Consider the following 16926-nt stretch of genomic DNA (forward strand, 5'->3'; position numbering starts at 1 on the left):
AACAGAAAGCGCAGAGGGTACAAGCACAGATTACAAGATGTAGGAGTGATGTAGATTAATAGGGACAGAGGGGTGTGTGATCCTTACAATTTCTAGGAGATGTGTTCTTAGTTCTCTTGCTGTGGTTATTAAATATTCTAATTGGTAAGGCGTTCCTTTCGTTTGATCTTCTTATTTACTACCGGGGGGGGGGGGGAGGAAGCTGATTCCCCGAAGCCTGACACAGCCCCCTCTTACCATTTCACAGTAGCCTAAATTAGAGATGTTGCATTGTAATTTGTAGATGCAGATGGGCTGAACAACTGCCGTTTCTTGCAACATAAAATTCTCATTAGAACATTTTCCTTTATAGAGCTGATGATTTCTTGGTTATCCATGCTCGTGATGACTTGGGAAACATTCAGGGAACTACTCCTTATACTCACAGCAATCCTGGCACTCCGATCAACATGCCTTGGCTTGGTAGTACCCAGACTGGCAGAGGTGCTGCTGTGGTGAGTCACCTGCGATAGAATAATCCTTGAATTACACACTATTACACACTTAATATTGAATATATAAGTTTTATTAGGTGTTATAAATCATATTCAGAATATATACACTTCTAATGCTATTAAAGATTAAAACATTAGTAATTACTTAAGAAACTCTCAGCACTTCTGATACTGTGTGAATCCATACATTTAACAGTTTTCTTCAGTGCAGACAATCCAAACGCTGTTGGAAAAAAAGCAAAGTTTAGTAATAGTGCATTGTCTAAGAGCATGATATATCAGTTAAGAAGTTGCTGGTTGAATTCTCAATCCCTAATTGTAGCACAGAAATTATAAAACTAATCTGTCCATATTTGGTGGTTGAAAATGTGACACAAATTCATGAAGCATTCTGAACATTCTAAAAGGTACCATGCTAATACTAAGTTTCCTCAGTTTGCCTCTTTTGCCATCGGTTCCTTTCAAAGGGCAGAGATGGAGAAGTGAGGCAAAGGCAGAGCCTGGTGCTGATGCCCAGTATTCAGAAGTTTATTATGTTGTGCAAAGGATAAACGTCGAGAGAAATCCGAGTTCAGCCTAGGGTTTACTTCCTTGCCTTCCTTCCTTGGCCATTTATTTCAAATTTTACACATGATTGAGCTCTCCTTTTTTGTTGTTTGAGTTTCACTGATCTTCATGTCTGGCTCTTCATATGACCTTTGTACTTGGGGAGAATTTACTAGCTGTGGATCTTCCCATCATGGTGTTACAATGATAGAAAAGCTGTGTCTTGTAAAATGGTCCCTTTTGTTACTACAGCCACTGTTACTCCCAGCTAGTTTTATTTACTGCCTAGCCCAGTTTCCTTTAAGCAGAATAATTCATTACAAAACAGCATCAATATAGTACCTTTTAGAGCTTTCAAAATGCTTTACATGCATCATCTAATTGTAACCCTTACAAAAACTCTTTACAATAGGGGCAAGTATTTCTGTGCCCTTGCTGTGGGGTGGGAGTGCTGAAACTGAGAGTCACTTAGAGTCCTCAGTTGTGCGTTTTCTGTTTGCATTTTCTTCAGGATTCTTTCTCCATCTGTGTTTCATTTGGTCCAATGTAACTCAGTCCACTGTTGACTCCATCAACATCCCCTTGGATTCCCCAACCTCTTAGGACCTCTTCTTCCTTAGCTTTGGTTACCTTTCCATGCTGTCTCTAAAGCGATTCTGAAGTTTTAGTTCTGGTCCAACTGCCCTGACACTTTCCTCAGAAGAGAACACTTCTGAAAACATCTCTCTACTTTTACTCCCCAACGTTTTAAATCCTCACCAGTTCTGAGTTTTCACATCAGCTCTGCTAGTAGGAATCTGAGGCTGTGCAAGCTGCTTGCTATTACATTAGGAAAGCTCACTTGTTTTTGTATTTTAATCTCTTCAGTTGATGATTCTTTTAAAGAAACATGCATGAGCCATTATGTGTATATTGGTCCAGAAGATGTTGGGCACTGGATATATTTTACAAATCTCATTCATGCCCTTTATTTCCTGATGGAGGAAAAATGGCAGGTTTATCTGCAGTTAGTGAGTTAAAGTTGCCAAACACAAAGCAAAATAAATAAAACTTGATACAACTATCAGGGATTAGCTTCAGTTTATAAAATATTGGAACTAGTTACTTAAAATAACTGCTTGAAAGGGTTCTATATGTATCCTTGGTTTTGATTTTTGTATCCATGCTCAGTCATTTTTGCCTTTGCAAAAAGTAGAGAAAATAGAGCAAAAGTAAAATGGATTACACTAAGATCTCAAATAATCTCTAAGGCATGTATATTTGAGCCCAGTGATACTGTAGGAAGATAGTAATTGCTCAGACAGTAGCAAGGCTGTGATCCTATGCATTGTAATTACCATATATCTTCTTTTGCTGCAAGGTTGAATTCTTACTTCAAATTTATGGTTTTTATGTAACATCCAAAGGGAGAACTTGGGCAAATTGCCCATGCTAAAGTATTGGCGCAACTTACACATCCACGTAGAAGGAATTTTGAGTACTCCCTTCAGCTGTTACACTAGGAAGACCAAAGCAAGTGTGCGGTATTCAGCAAAGCTGGATGTGTACATGTTTTGTTTTACCTAATCTTTTACCTAGAAATAGGCACTGCTAGCTATGGAATAATGCCTCGTTCAAATGACATTGGCGGATGAAACACTTTCCTTAATGTGTCTGCCTTTTTGACGTAATTTAAACTCTGTTTTTGTTCTACATTTTTTCTCAAACTGTGGGCAAGGGACCACCCATGGGCTTCATAGCCTTTTCATGGAACTGACACCATTCCCAGTAGCTGCTTACATGCACCGTTGAGTGTATAAGCACACACAGAAGCAAGAGGGGGTTGGAGAGTGAGATGTACCATGCAAAGTTGGAAAGGAGCAAGAGAGAGAGAGAGAGAGAGGAGGACAGAGTGCCCAGCCAAATATGAGAAAAGGAGGAGGAATGAATGGATGAACTGAGGGAGAAGGAAACATTTGGGGCTTGCTCCTGCATCTTCTGGCCCTTTCAAATCCCACATCCACACTCCAGTTCTCCCATCCTTCCTGCTAATCACTTACCAAATCAGAATGCTTCTCCTCCCTCTTCTGAGGGGCAAAGAGCCAAAGTGGGTACTGATGGGAAATAAAGAGATAAAAGGTTAATATTAAAAAATAAACTTGGAGTAGAGAAGATGGGGATAAGAAATGAAGAAAGAAGCATATGTAAAAGTAATGGGGGCAGGGGAGACAAATTAAGTGTGAAAGGAGAAGCTGCAGGAGTATTTAGGAAACTCCTTAAAAATTAGGCTTTATGAATGTGCCACATAGCTGTGTCAATACCTTACTAACTGCTGTAATACATGCTCTTTAACCGAAGGCTACTTAGATACATAATTTTCCAGTTAATGCAAATAAGTCACAACTAAATTTTCTGTGATTGATTAAATGCAAAACATAATGTTCTTCATTCCTAGTTAACTTCTGTAAAAGTTTGTTTGCCTCTCTCTTACATGCTTCTGCTTCTACCTCTGTCTTACTTACCTTACAATATACAGGAATATTCCAATAATTTTAATGGAATCAGAAAGGAATTGGCAAGAAAAGAGGTAAGAATGCAGCCTAGAGTGTCTCTATTGGGACCCTTAGTCCTGTGGAACGAAAGCTCCCACACTCAGGGGTTATGTTCTGTTGATATCAGTGTGCACTAATGCTGAGGGAATTATGTAGCTTTCATTGACTTCCATCCGTATTTCAGCCCCAAATTCATGAAGGTAAACAAACTTAGTAGCGTCTGCATTTTACATCACTAATTACTTTTAAAGGCTTCTGATCAATTTTGCATCTTACCTATTTATTTTTGCACATCTAACAGATGATCAAGAAGGCTATCAATAATGTTCGAAGAATGGCTTCCCATCCAACACTACCTTACTGTAAGTTTAATATTTCTAGGCCATTTTGATGTTTGCAATAGTCCCAATTTATTATGCAGCGTATGGGGAAAATGTTTGAAAATATCCAGGAAGGAAAAGTGCCCCTTGTTTAAAAAGATGGAGAAAAAAACCAGCATACTTGTAGGCGGTTGTAATTCTTAATTCAGATTGAATCTATTTTTTGGCTATTTTAACTATAGTTTTAAAGAAGTGTTGAAGTTTTATGGATTATTTTTTATTCCAGATTTGACAGGTGCTCAGGATGGCAGTGTGAGAATGTTTGAGTGGGGCCATTCTCAGCAAATTACATGTTTCCGGTCTGGTGGCAACTCCAGGATTACACGGATGAGATTCAATTATCAAGGCAATAAGGTAGCATCCCTTTTGCATCTCATAGAGATTTTTTTAAAAAAGAAATGTGTTTCTATGAAACACTCTGGTTGCTCCTTCCAGTAGCTTAGGATACAATAAGTTTAAATCAGTAGTTCCCAACCTTTTTTGGGCCATGTCCCACCTAATAATCTCTAAAATGTATCCCCCCCCTCCCCCCCGTGACATATAATTCTTATTATTCAAAAAGTGAAGTCCTATTCACGTGGAGGAAGCCTAAAAGGCCATTCACTGTTAATAACTCATTTTCGAATTGCCCCCCTTAAAAATCAAGTGGCCCCCCTGTGTGGTGTGTGCCCCACATTGGGAACCACAGGTTTAAACATTTAGGATACAATAAGTTTAAATGTATGGACAATATATAAACACACAAACACAAACAATATATGTTGGAACTGCATATATATTCATATTCTTAATGTTGTTTTTTCCCCCCAGTTTGGGATCGTTGATGGTGATGGGTTTATAAGTCTGTATCAAACAAACTGGAAAACGTCTCTACTTAATGGAAGCACACCCAAACCATATTTGGTGAGCCTAAAAAGTCCCCCCCCAACTTGCTTTTGTTTGATAGCACCATGACATTGAAAAGCTGTATTTTAATTGTTGTAAGACATTAGACATCTATTGTTAAATATACTTGGTTGAAAAATTGCAGGTTTTGTGCTCGTTCTTCTTCTCTAACAAAAACCCACAAGCCAAATGGCAAACCACTTCTGAAACGGGGACTTTCTAAAAGTATGTTATGATATGGTTTTAGGGACCTTCTGTTCAATGAAAAGAAGTAAAAGCAAAACAAAACAAAAAAAACACCTTACCAGCTTTGGCTGGTATGATAGATGTGACTATTCCTGGACTGGGAGATCTTGACCACAATAGTTGTGGCATTGGGACTTCAAGATGGGATTAATGCAATGCACTATGAATGTTACGGTTCCCTTGCACTTGCCCCAGAAACTGCAGTTAGAGCAGAAGGCTGCATGCTGCATGGTTGCTGACAGATGCGAGATCTTATCAGCATTTAACACTCCTGCCATACTGGCTGAGGATTTGTTACTGGGCCAAATTCAGGTTTTTACTATGACAGTGGAAAGCCCTTAGACAATCTCATACATGTTACTGTTTATAAGATCAAATTATATATTAATTTTATTTCCAATCTTTACATGCCCGTTACAATTTTCAGACGTGGCAGTGCCATAACAAAACAGCCAGTGACTTCGTTTTCATCAGCTCTTCATCTTTGATAGCCACAGCTGGGCAGTCTACTGACAACAGGTACTTAAACTTGTTCCAAGATCACAGTGGTAAACTGAGTGCAAATGAAGAAAGTACTTTTTATGTTGGGTTGTGCCAGTGGTGGCTTGCAGTAGGGGGAAGTGCTTCTGCTCGCACAAGGTGGGACACCTGAATTTCACCAGTTCCACCAACCCTCTGCAAGTCCTCGACCCCATATTTCACACTACTTAGGAGGGCCCTCCAGTCCTTGAGACCAGCTTATCGGAGTGTACAGGAAACTACAGTAGGTAGGAGAGAATTGGCAAAAATGCATTATCCTGCCTTGCACAAATGATTTCTACAAGCATAAAACCACCAAACGCAGCAGACCCATTAAAATTAATGCATCAAAATTATAGCCATGAATTTCAGTGGATCTACTTGGAGTAGAACTTAATTATTATTGCAACAGTGTCATTCCCTCAGAGGCAATCTTTCAGGGGCTGCAGATAGGCAGTCCATTTTATCCAATGCAGGAAGCGCTATCCTGATATAGTGAAGTAGACACACTGTATACACACAAGCACTATTTGATGTGTATAAAAAGGGAGGGCACCAGGAAGTGCAATTCAGAAAAGTTTATTTGATTATTTTTATCTTTCTCTTTTTTAGAAATATTTGTCTGTGGGATACTCTGGTTGCACATTCTAGTAGCTTAGTGCATGGTAAGTTTAATGCATACATACAAACAATTTAAAACTACATATTTATATGTAGGTAGAGCTTTTACATTTCAGATAATTATGTTTCCCTTAAAGTTCACTACATTCTTTATTGAGCTTCTGCAAAACAAATACTGTGGTCTAGATTTACATTCTTGTTCCTCACAAATCCTCACAAATCACTATTCATTTTACATGCAATCAACTGACCAATAGATTATTGGAACTTGTGCTAGAGCTTATTGGCAACATCTTGTTGAATACGTGCATTATTAATAGAGGGCAAATTTCTTGATTTAAGTGGTTCCTCGTAGTCATTTGCTTAGGGAGGAGAAATCTCTGAACCACGTGCATGAGAGCCAACAGGAGAATCAGTAACATTTTAGTTTCTTTGGACTTGAGTTAAGCACTATAAAACCTAGGTTTCATATTGCAGTTCATGTGCACTATTGTTGTTACACAAAGCTTTATACAAGACTGCAAATAAAAATACTAATACTAATTTTATTTTATTGATTTGGATTTTAGCCTTTACTTGTCATGATACTGGAGCAACTGTCTTAGCATATGCCCCGAAACACCAGCTATTAATATCAGGTGGCAGAAAAGGCTATACCTGTTTAATAGATCTTCGGCAAAAGCAACAACGACAATTTTTCCAGAGTCATGATTCTCCAATTAAAGCAATTGCTGTGGATCCTACAGAAGAATATTTTGTCACAGGATCTGCTGAAGGAAACATAAAGGTAACACATTGTAAAATTCCATTTTTTAAGACTTTGATAAATATAAATTTATTACACTTTCATTAGAGCATTGCCTAAGAATTATATTGAGTAGGACTTTCATGTTTCGTTCTCTTCTGCTTTTTCCTTAAACCTAAGACTATTTAGTATTGTCTTAACTATAAATTCATTTTTATTTAAAATATTTATGCCCTGCCTTTCTTTATAGAAGTTTAAGTAGGCTTGCAGTACAAACCATAAAATAAAATATATTTAAAAAACACAATAACCAAAGTTACAGTATTGATGAAATAATTTTAGTACAAGATAATTGATTAAGCAAACAGTATTGTCCTTGTAATAGCAAAAACAAACCCACATATTGAAATATTTTTCTTTTTGTTTTTAGGTATGGAGTCTATCTAACTTTGGTCTTCTTCACACTTTCATCAATGAACATTCTCGACAGTCTATTTTCAGAAATCTTGGGACGGGTGTCATGCAGATTGAGACAGGACCAGCAAATCACATATTCTCATGTGGAGCTGATGGGACAGTAAAGATGAGAATCTTGCCAGATCGATTTAGCTCACTCAGTGAAGTATTGAAAAGTGATGTGAAATTCATGCTCTAGTATGGTGTTAATACTGAAATATATTTTATAAGTGGGTAACAATTGTATGTAAAGTATGTTGATGATTGTACAGATAACACCACAATAACATTTTTCGATGTTTATATTTATTTCTTGGCGCTTCAGTCCTCAATGCACTGATGCCTTAAAGATTTAATAAGTTCCTTCTGGTTTTGCCTAAACCATATGCGATCATTCAGTAAATGTTTAAAATATGTATGTTGCTGAAGTTTTTTATGTACGTTGCTGTGTTTTTAATTTGTAGGTGAACGTGGTCTTTTTTTCATTTATTCTTCTCTAAAGACCCATACCATAACGAAGCCTTATGATGTTAGCCTGATAAATACAACTATCTGTTGCCAAATTCCTCCTCCTAGCTAGCTATGAGTATGGGTTGTACTTGTCTAAAATAAGCACCTCTTGAGAGTTGAGCCACCGCTGCTACCTAATCCCTGGAATCCAAGTTGATCATTGTTGCAATTTGAACTCTGTATGCAGAGCTAAGAATTGAAGGGTAGACTTTGTGTCGGAACTTTCCATGCTTGAACGGCTGCTATCAGGATGGCAGTCTTTTCCTTAAACCAAGAGACATACAGAATATATATTTTTATCTAAGCCCTGTTTAAAAATATGCAAATATTATGTGATTATCTCTCTCATAAAACTGTTTAAGAATTATATTTAAAGAAAACAATACATGAACCTTTAGTGTTGATGAAATGAACCATAGGAATGTGCTGATAAGGATGCTGAATGCGAATTGTTCTTTTGTAAAACGCTGAGTGTTTCAGGAAATAGACAAATAATGCGATTTACTCTTTCTGGTGAATTTGTTTTCATTTAGCCCAAAGATGCTGTTCACTCCCCAGCACTTAGATCATAGTGTTTACCTTGTAACTGCCTTTCTGAAGCAAATTTAGAAAATACTGCAAAAGAAAATGACTAATCTGGGGTATGAAATATACTATAGATTTATAATGGGGGAAATCAAAGTATATTGAAATAAGATTTTCACGTTTCTTTTGCCAAAATGTAAAAAGTGTATACACTAACTGTTTTGACCAAAATATAGAAATGCACAAAGCCTTCAGCGTTTTCTATGTGCTAAAACAACTATTCTGGGGTTACTCTTTCATTTTAGAAGTGTAGAAAAGTATGTAAACTAGATAAGAGACTGGTTACTCAAATGCAAATAATATACTTTTTGCTATAATATTGGGGGGTGGGAACAGTGTCATTACAATGCTAATTGTAAAAAAAAAATATGTCTGGGAATGGATGTTGTAAATAAAACAAAAATGAAGGGCTTGTATAATGAATTTTGTAATATTCTCAGGACACATACTTTAACATTTTAATTTTAATATTTTGTAACATTTTATATGATTTTAAATGTAATTTTTTGCAGATTTCTGTGCAAGGAGCAGAGGGGTGGTTTCTAAGCACTTAGCCTGCATTTAAATTTGTGCAATAACACATATGCTACTATTGCGGAGAAGAAATGCACAGTGGCATTTCAAAGAACTAGCACAGTTGTTTGATACATTGAATTTTAATCATTTTTCCTCTGAAATTCCCATGAATCAATTGATGTTTTAAGACACAATGATCAGGCCATGGGGTGACTTGGTGACAATAGCTCTATCATGTGCCATGAAGCAGTCACATGACTGGAAGGCATGCCTTTTAATACCCTGCTTGTGAAGGAACTAGCACCAGCAAATAAGTGCTTGGAGTGGCCTGTAGAGTGGCCTATGTCCCTTGTGGGGCTTCTATTACAGTCATCAACAAGGACGATACATGCTAGGGTTATGGAAAGTTATGCTTATGTTGGACAGAAAGCCTGCAGAACTTTGGAGCAGATCATGAGTTTGAGTGCTGTGACGATTATATTTCATGTATGTATTAAAGCATTTCCTCTTTAAACACTGTCGCCCTTCACATTTTAATTCAAAAGACAAATATGGGGAAATGATTTCAACGTTAAAGAGACAAACCCTAATTTTCCAGTTTCTGAGTTTTATATTTGAATCACAAAGGCAGCCAAGCATACTGAAAATTTACAGTTCAGGGTACCAGCAGTTCAGACTTTTTTAAAAAAGAAATAAATAAATTTAAGATGGAAATTTATATTTTGAGAAGTACTATTATTTTTCAGTAAACCTTTTGACAAGTTGCACTTTAAGTATGCCAATATTCCAATATTGTGTACAGTTCTGCACTTCTACAAGGAAAATGGGTGAATGAGTGTGTTTGTGAAGAATACTCTTCAGCTAATAACTCAAATTTTGTAATATTGTCATGTATTTAGTACCCACCCATAATGCCTAAATAAAAAGTCGTGTAGAGAATCATTGTTCCAAAATGCCATAGTTGCTATGAACTTTTTATGAAGACTCTTTCCTTAGCGTGAAGGTCATTTTAAAGGTAATCATGTTATGTCTGTCCCCTCAATTTAATATATTCCCTCCCACCTTTCTTTTTTGTGCTCCTAGTGAAGAGGTTGAAGCATGCAACTTCCGAGTTTGAAACTAACCACTGTTCCTTCTTACATCTCAACTCAAGGAATTGTGGTTCGTTTCAAATGCCCAGGATATGAAACCGTAGTTTAAACAAACCATAATTCCTTGAAACTGGGTGTAACAGTTTAAGCTGGATCATTCTACTCATCTTTTGGTATACTTAGTTCAGTGCTCAATCTGGCTCATTCACAAACTGGGGACACCATGGTATGATGTTGAAGATTGGTAAGGTGTGCACTTTTCCCCACCCTTCTAATCAATTTGTTGCTGAAATATAGATTTCATACATGATCATGAATTTGTACCAAGAGTGGTTAACACATCAGACTGATAGCAGAGGAAGGAATTCAGTGTCACACTCTTCTGATGCAAAACTTGTCAGTGCAAACATTTCAGCTTGCTAGACACCACGATCCATGGGGACACAGGTGGCGCTGTGGGTTGAACCACAGAGCCTAGGGCTTGTTGATCAGAAGGTTGGCAGTTTGAATCCCTGTGACGGGGTGAGCGCCTGTTGCTCAGTCCCAGCTCCTGCCAACGTAGCAGTTCGAAAGCACGTCAAAGTGCAAGTAGATAAATAGGTACTGCTCCAGCGGGAAGGTAAACAGTGTTTCCGTGCGCTGCTCTGGTTCGCCAGAAGTGGCTTAGTCATGCTGGCCATATGACCCAGAAGCTGTCTGTGGACAAACGCCAGTTCCCTCGGCCTATTCAGCAAGATGAGTGTGCAACCCCAGAGTCGTCCACAACTGGACCTAACGGTCAGGGGTCCCTTTACCTTTACTTACCGGCATATAGAGTATTTATTAAAACATTTTATGCCACTGTTTGGCTGTAACAAGGCACTTTACAAGAAAAGTAAGAACAAAAATCAATGAACTGGCACAGTAAGAGAAAACATTAAATACCAAGACAAAGTTAAAATCTCCAATGTTAAGTTAAAATTCATTAAAAGCCATGCTGCCTTAAAATACGTACGCTATGTGTATGATGTAAACCAGGTTTTTCTTCACACGTGTAAAGGCACTTCCTGTGTATGCATGTTTGTTCCTCTCAATGCAATGTCGATTAGCAGAATTCTTGGGGAAAATCTCCTATATGATTGGTACTACAAAATACTATGAAGTACAGAAGATTCTTTGTTTACTTCATTTTCCATTCTTCTGCATGCGCCTGTGCGCTGTCCCATCTAGCACCTGCAGGCCAGAAGATTGGATCTTGCTTCTGTCTGGGAGGAACAGCACCTTCATTTAGCAAGGTGGAACCCAGAAACTGTGCAGAAAGCCTAAAGTGCTTGGCTGTTTCCCAACATAACCATTTAATAAGAGGGTGTATGATGATTAACGTTAAAGAAATTTCCTTACATGAGCGTAATTGCTAAGTTCTTGTTCACAGCTAAGACTTTCAAGATGTTGAAAAGACAAGAGTGATGGGAGTGAGGAAACTTTACATCTGTAACCTGTGCTTATCTGGGCACCTCCTTAGTGCATCTTCTCTGGGCACCAAGGAGTGTTCGGAGGTAATGAGACTCTTTCTTGGTGCTGTTTCAAGAGGTGCTTGCTGGTGGCTTCTTCAGCTACTGTGGTCATTAAGAATGCTATCATGCATATTCTAGAAAAAGAGGTGTCAGAACTCACCATGAACGCCTCCCTTATTTTCTTATGACAATGGTGCCCACCTGAGAGGTGTTGGAACTGGGTTACAGTGAGTTCTGGCTGAACAAAAGTCCTGCTGTCCTGTATGGAGCCTGTAAAGGTAAAAGTAAAGGGACCCCTGACCATTAGGTCAAGTCATTACCGACTCTGGGGTTGCAGCGCTCATCTCGCTTTATTGGCCGAGGGAGCCAGCATACAGCTTCCGGGTCATGTGGCCAGCATGACTAAGCTGCTTCTGGCAAACCAGAGCAGCGCACGGAAACACCGTTTACCTTCCCACCAGAACGGTACTTATTTATCTACTTGCACTTTGACGTGCTTTCGAACTGCTAGGTTGGCAGGAGCTGGGACCAAGCAACAGGAGCTCACCCCGTCATGGGATTCGAACCACCGACCTTCTGATCAGCCAGTCCTAGGCTCTGTGGTTTAATCCACAGCGCCACCCGCGTCCCATGGAGCCTGTAGGTTTCAGCTAAAACTCCACATCCCTGAGCATTGGAAAATGGCCCACACCTAGCTGAGGCTGATGGGAAGTTGGGAATCTAGGAATATCGAACGTGAAACATCAAGGCTTGGATCCAGAGAAGGGGCCTGCCTATGTATGAGACAGCATCATGCAACAGGAGTTTTGCTTGCTGTTTTGGTGTGTCTGTGCAGTGCAAGGGGCTTTGCAATCCCTATGTTTAGCAGAGCTGCTTTCTGTAAGGATTGGCTGTGCAGTCAAATTTCCCATGGGAAACTCAGTCACGCAGCTGATGAGTGGTGACTTCAACCCTGCTTTCCACAGGGTTCTGCTGCACAAACTTTCCATAAGGAACTTGGTTCTGCAGCTCTCTCCTGCCCAGTCTCTGCCTGCCCCACACCTAACATCACATATGACATCAGGTGTGGGTCACAGGATTTGAGGGAAATGGTTCTGCAGGCCAAATTGGGACCTATGCTGGTTCCCCACTCTGATGTAGCAGTTGGCACTGACCAAGACAAGTTGTGTTTTTAAGCTGAACAGCAGCTTTTGACTTAGGTGTTACTTGCAGCAGTTACTTAGCCCTATTTCATATGTGGATGGTCCTGAACCCTTTAGATTTGATCCCTGGCAGAAAAAAACCCCATTCCTTTCAAGTGATTGTATTGCTTGCTTAAACAAAATCATCATTTCAATTTCTAAATTAGAAACTACTGAATTACTATTCCCCCCCTCCAATCACATGAAAGTATGAACTTCCAAAAATAGTTCATGTGGAAGGCTTGCACTGAAGGTGGACTGTTAGTTACTGAATTTTCTTATGAAGGGAAAGGGGGCCAGCAGTGGTGTATTTTTCTTTCTTTTCTCTCTCCCTTCCACTGAAAACATTTTGCCATTTTCTCAATGGCAATACTGCTTTGAAATGTTGCACAATTTGCTTCACCAGACACCACTTCTTGCCTTCATGCCTCCCAGGAAGGGCAGGGGAAAGAAGGGGTTTTTTTGTTTTTGAGCATCTGAAGATATTACACAAGATCTTGCAGTATTATTTTTTTTAAGTCTCAGTGTATTATGCTACTTTTAAAAAATGGTGGAAAATTTTACTTTAGAATTTCTCAAGTCAGCTACCTTAGCACTAGTGGAAAATACTATACAAATCTAATGATCCGGAGATCACTGTTAGGATACAGTGTGTTTGTGCAATGCAACCACTCGTTTTACTCATTGATTTGCTGTCCCTAGGCAGATTGGCAGTTTATAAAAAGCAGCTGCCTTGAAATGTATCATTAAAGAAAATTAAGTCAGTTGTAATTCATGAATACCAAGTTACGCTTTCAATCTCTCAAAGCTTTTCAAGCAACTGTTGGACAGACATTTTAGGATCTCAACAAGCCATGCAAAGAAAGAAGCCTCTGAAACAACAGCCTTGTCTGCCCACCAGTTAAGTATGTCTAATCAGATATGCTACCTGCGCTAAAAACACTGGGCATCTGTTTTCTGTGGTGTTAGATGTGGTCATCTGCATCCAGCCCAGCTGTGCAATATTTCTACTTTGAGTTGCACTCTGATAGCTTTACTCGATAACCCATCGCCTTCTGTTATAAGGAATAACTTAGGAATTGTAAGATTACAATTTAAAATAAAAGTAATTATGCTAGGTGTTTGCTTAGGCTTAAACAACAATTCTTTTAAAAGGTTTCATCAGATGAGTGAACAGTTGCTCTAGCTTAATAGCATATTTATACATAGCAATGTCTTAAAGCGTGTCAGTGCAAAATAGTGTGCAATAGAATCAGTTTGTCTTGTCTTGAGAATCAGGGAAGCAAAAACATCTGGGGTTGCCAATTTTCAAGACATACGAAGTCTCCCGATAGACCCTCCACTGCTGCCGAGTCAGGGCCTGAACCAAACCCCAAATCCAGGACATTTGCTTTAAAAATGTTAAATTCTCCCCAATTGGGCTTGTAAGACCCCCCATAGAGGACATGCCCTCCCTTGTCCCTGCTCCTGCTGGGCCATGTGAGGTCTGGCTCTCCGGACCCCGCCATGACCCAGGCAGCCCTGGTGCCCCAGGAGGGCAGCTTCCTTGGCGTCTCAGAGAAAAGACAGGCCAAGCTGTAAGGGGAAGTTCACGACAGCATGCACTGCTCACCGAAAAGCTGTTTCTCAGAAGGTTGCCTTACCATGAGTGCTGTATACCAGAACATGATGCAGCTGAGCCAATGGGCTTCCTTGAGCCCCAAGGAAAGAGACACGCTCACTGGGGAAATGGCGAGGTTCGTTCCATGGTGAAGCTCTGCCCAGCATTGGTAGAGAGTGAGGACAAACTCCGTGTTTAGGTTCTGTGGTTCATGGTGTTAGTATAAAAGCTGTCCTGCCCCTGCTCTCCCTCCAGGTCTTCAGTTATTATGTCATCTCAATGGAAAAGAAGAGAAGGCTAGCAATTATAACTGTTTTAGGGACTTTCTTATATACCCTGAACTTATCCTTGGAAATAGACATTGCCTTCATGTTTTCCTGGGGTTTTCAGTTCTGGCTGGCAGGAGGTCTGCAGAGCCTACAGGGAAACAAAGAGTCACATGGGATATGTTTATTTTCTGAGCCTCGAAACAGGACTCAGACGGTTACAGAGAGACCTTTGCTAAGAAACCTTAGGTAAAGGTACCCCTGCCCATACAGGCCAGTCGTGTCCGACTCTAGGGTTGTGCGCCCATCTCACTTAAGAGGCTGGGCGCCAGCGCTGTCCGGAGACACTTCCGGGTCACGTGGCCAGTGTGACGAAGCTGCTCTGGCGAGCCGGCACCAGCGCAGCACACGGAAACGCCGTTTACCTTCCCGCTAGAAAGCAGTACCTATTTATCTACTTGCACTTAGGGGTGCTTTCGAACTGCTAGGTGGGCAGGAGCTGGGACTGAAAGACAGGAGCTCACCCCGCCGTGGGGATTCGAACCGCCGACCATACGATCGGCAAGCCCTAGGCACTGAGGTTTTACCCACAGCGCCACCCGCGTAAGAAGCCTTACTTAGGGACTAATATTACTCTGGAAGCTACATCTATATGCAGAAGCGTTTTACCTTTTATGTCCAAAGGGGAAGGCGGAGGGGGAGGTTGTGGGTGAGGAGCAGGTCTCATGGAGAGGTGAAATCTTATTTCTCCTTCCCAACCAGGAAAACACTTTTCTCAGCCTTGAAAGCCTAGAAAAGAAAGAGAAAAATGTGAGAAATGGGGCCCACAGTTAGTACTCTCCTGATCTACGTCCCTAAACTGATTTTGGCATTCACGCCTCTAAGCTCAAGAGGAATTCACTATCATCACAGAATGCAGATGCTGAGAGAAATCTTACTTACATGTCTATCTTCTTTCTGTAACAAACACAAAATGATCCAACCATAGGACCTCACCAGGCCTTTTAGCACTCTGGAGACCAGTGAGCCAGTAGTGGGAGGTGTCACAATGGCTTCTGTAAATCTGTTCCTGGAAAATAGGGACACTTGGCAGGTCTGCTGAGGTGCCCAGATGGGAGACCACCAGGGAACCCATGATATGGTGCTTAGAATTATACAGACAAAAAGTACTATGTAAATAAATACATATATAGAAGGAAAGGAAGAGCTATTAACTCCCTCCCCTCCAAACCACTAGTTTCCTTCAAAATGGGAATCAATGTTTGATGCAAGTTAAATGGCATATTAGGGACGCGGGTGGCGCTGTGGGTAAAACCTCAGTGCCTAGGACTTGCTGATCGCATGGTCGGCGGTTCGAATCCCCGCAGCGGGGTGAGCTCCCGTCGTTCAGTCCCAGCTCCTGCCCACCTAGCAGTTCGAAAGCACCCTTAAGTGCAAGTAGATAAATAGGTACCGCTTTATAGCGGGAAGGTAAACGGCGTTTCCGTGTGCTGCGCTGGTGCTGGCTCACCAGCTGCAGCTTCGTCACGCTGGCCACGTGACCCAGAAGTGTCTTCGGACAGCGCCGGCTCACGGCCTCTTGAGCGAGATGAGCATGCAACCCTAGAGTCGGACATGACTGGCCCGTACAGGCAGGGGTACCTTTACCTTTACCTAAATGGCATATTTGGGCCTTGAGCTCTCTCAGTATAGAACCTGTGGCCATCTAGATCTTGTTGGACTCGCTTCAGATCCTGCCAGCATAATGGTCAGGAATCTTAGCTATAATAATAATAAAATTTATTACTTATACCCCGCCCATCTGGCTGGTCCTCCCCAGCCACTCTGGGAAGCTTCCGATAGGATATTAAAAACACAATAAAACATCAAACATTAAAAACTTCCCTAAACAGGGCTGCCTTCTAAAAATCAGATAGTTGTTTATTTCCTTGACATCTGGTGGGAGAGTGTTCCACAGGGCGGGCACCGCTACTGAGAAGGCCCTCTGCCTGGTTCCCTGTAACCTTAGTTTTGCAATGAAGGAACTGCCAGAAGGCCCTCGGAGCTGGACCTCAGTGTCTGGGCTGAACGACGGGGGTGAAGACGCTCCTTCAGGTATACTGGGCCGATGTTGTAATCCAATATCTGAATGGCCACAGGTTCTCCACCCTGACCTATAGAGGTGTCTATGCCCAGCATGTGGATGTTGGGGCCAAGGATCCTTTGTACTCACCCTCCCCCCTTCAAGTGATTAATGTATCCAAGTGCTATGGCCCATCTTC

General features: G+C 40.7%; 1 protein-coding gene and 1 long non-coding RNA gene across 8 annotated transcripts in view; one reads left to right on the forward strand and one right to left on the reverse strand.

The window, feature by feature from the left end:
• Positions 1-9548, forward strand: part of DMXL1 (Dmx like 1) — a 68187-nt gene extending 58639 nt beyond the window's left edge. For 2 of the 4 annotated variants that reach the window (XM_080972163.1, XM_080972165.1), the window contains 9 exons: positions 353-494; positions 3556-3606; positions 3873-3933; positions 4178-4305; positions 4762-4854; positions 5510-5601; positions 6214-6266; positions 6792-7009; positions 7398-9548. In XM_080972163.1, coding sequence (XP_080828289.1) covers positions 353-494; positions 3556-3606; positions 3873-3933; positions 4178-4305; positions 4762-4854; positions 5510-5601; positions 6214-6266; positions 6792-7009; positions 7398-7622 — 1063 coding nt within the window. In that variant the 3' untranslated portion in view covers positions 7623-9548. The remainder of the gene's footprint in view (positions 1-352; positions 495-3555; positions 3607-3872; positions 3934-4177; positions 4306-4761; positions 4855-5509; positions 5602-6213; positions 6267-6791; positions 7010-7397) is intronic. The other 2 variants (XM_080972164.1, XM_080972166.1) reach the window with 1 other exon arrangement.
• LOC308458341 lies at positions 374-16253 on the reverse strand. 4 transcript variants are annotated; one of them, XR_013977233.1, is made up of 7 exons: positions 15335-16253; positions 14443-14816; positions 8040-11365; positions 6880-6992; positions 3080-3133; positions 640-2014; positions 374-503 (listed from the first exon to the last, which is right to left on the reverse strand). It is a non-coding gene; the product is annotated as an uncharacterized lncRNA (long non-coding RNA). The 4 variants fall into 4 exon arrangements; XR_013977234.1 differs by lacking the exons at positions 374-503; positions 640-2014; positions 3080-3133 and adding an exon at positions 5507-5635 and having other exon boundaries at positions 15335-16247; XR_013977235.1 differs by lacking the exons at positions 374-503; positions 640-2014; positions 3080-3133 and adding an exon at positions 5642-5840 and having other exon boundaries at positions 15335-16247.
• Between the last annotated feature and the right edge of the window lie 673 nt (positions 16254-16926).

This window comes from Podarcis pityusensis (assembly GCF_964106645.2).
Source record: "Podarcis pityusensis genome assembly, chromosome: 11".
Taxonomy (NCBI): Eukaryota; Metazoa; Chordata; class Lepidosauria; order Squamata; family Lacertidae; genus Podarcis; species Podarcis pityusensis.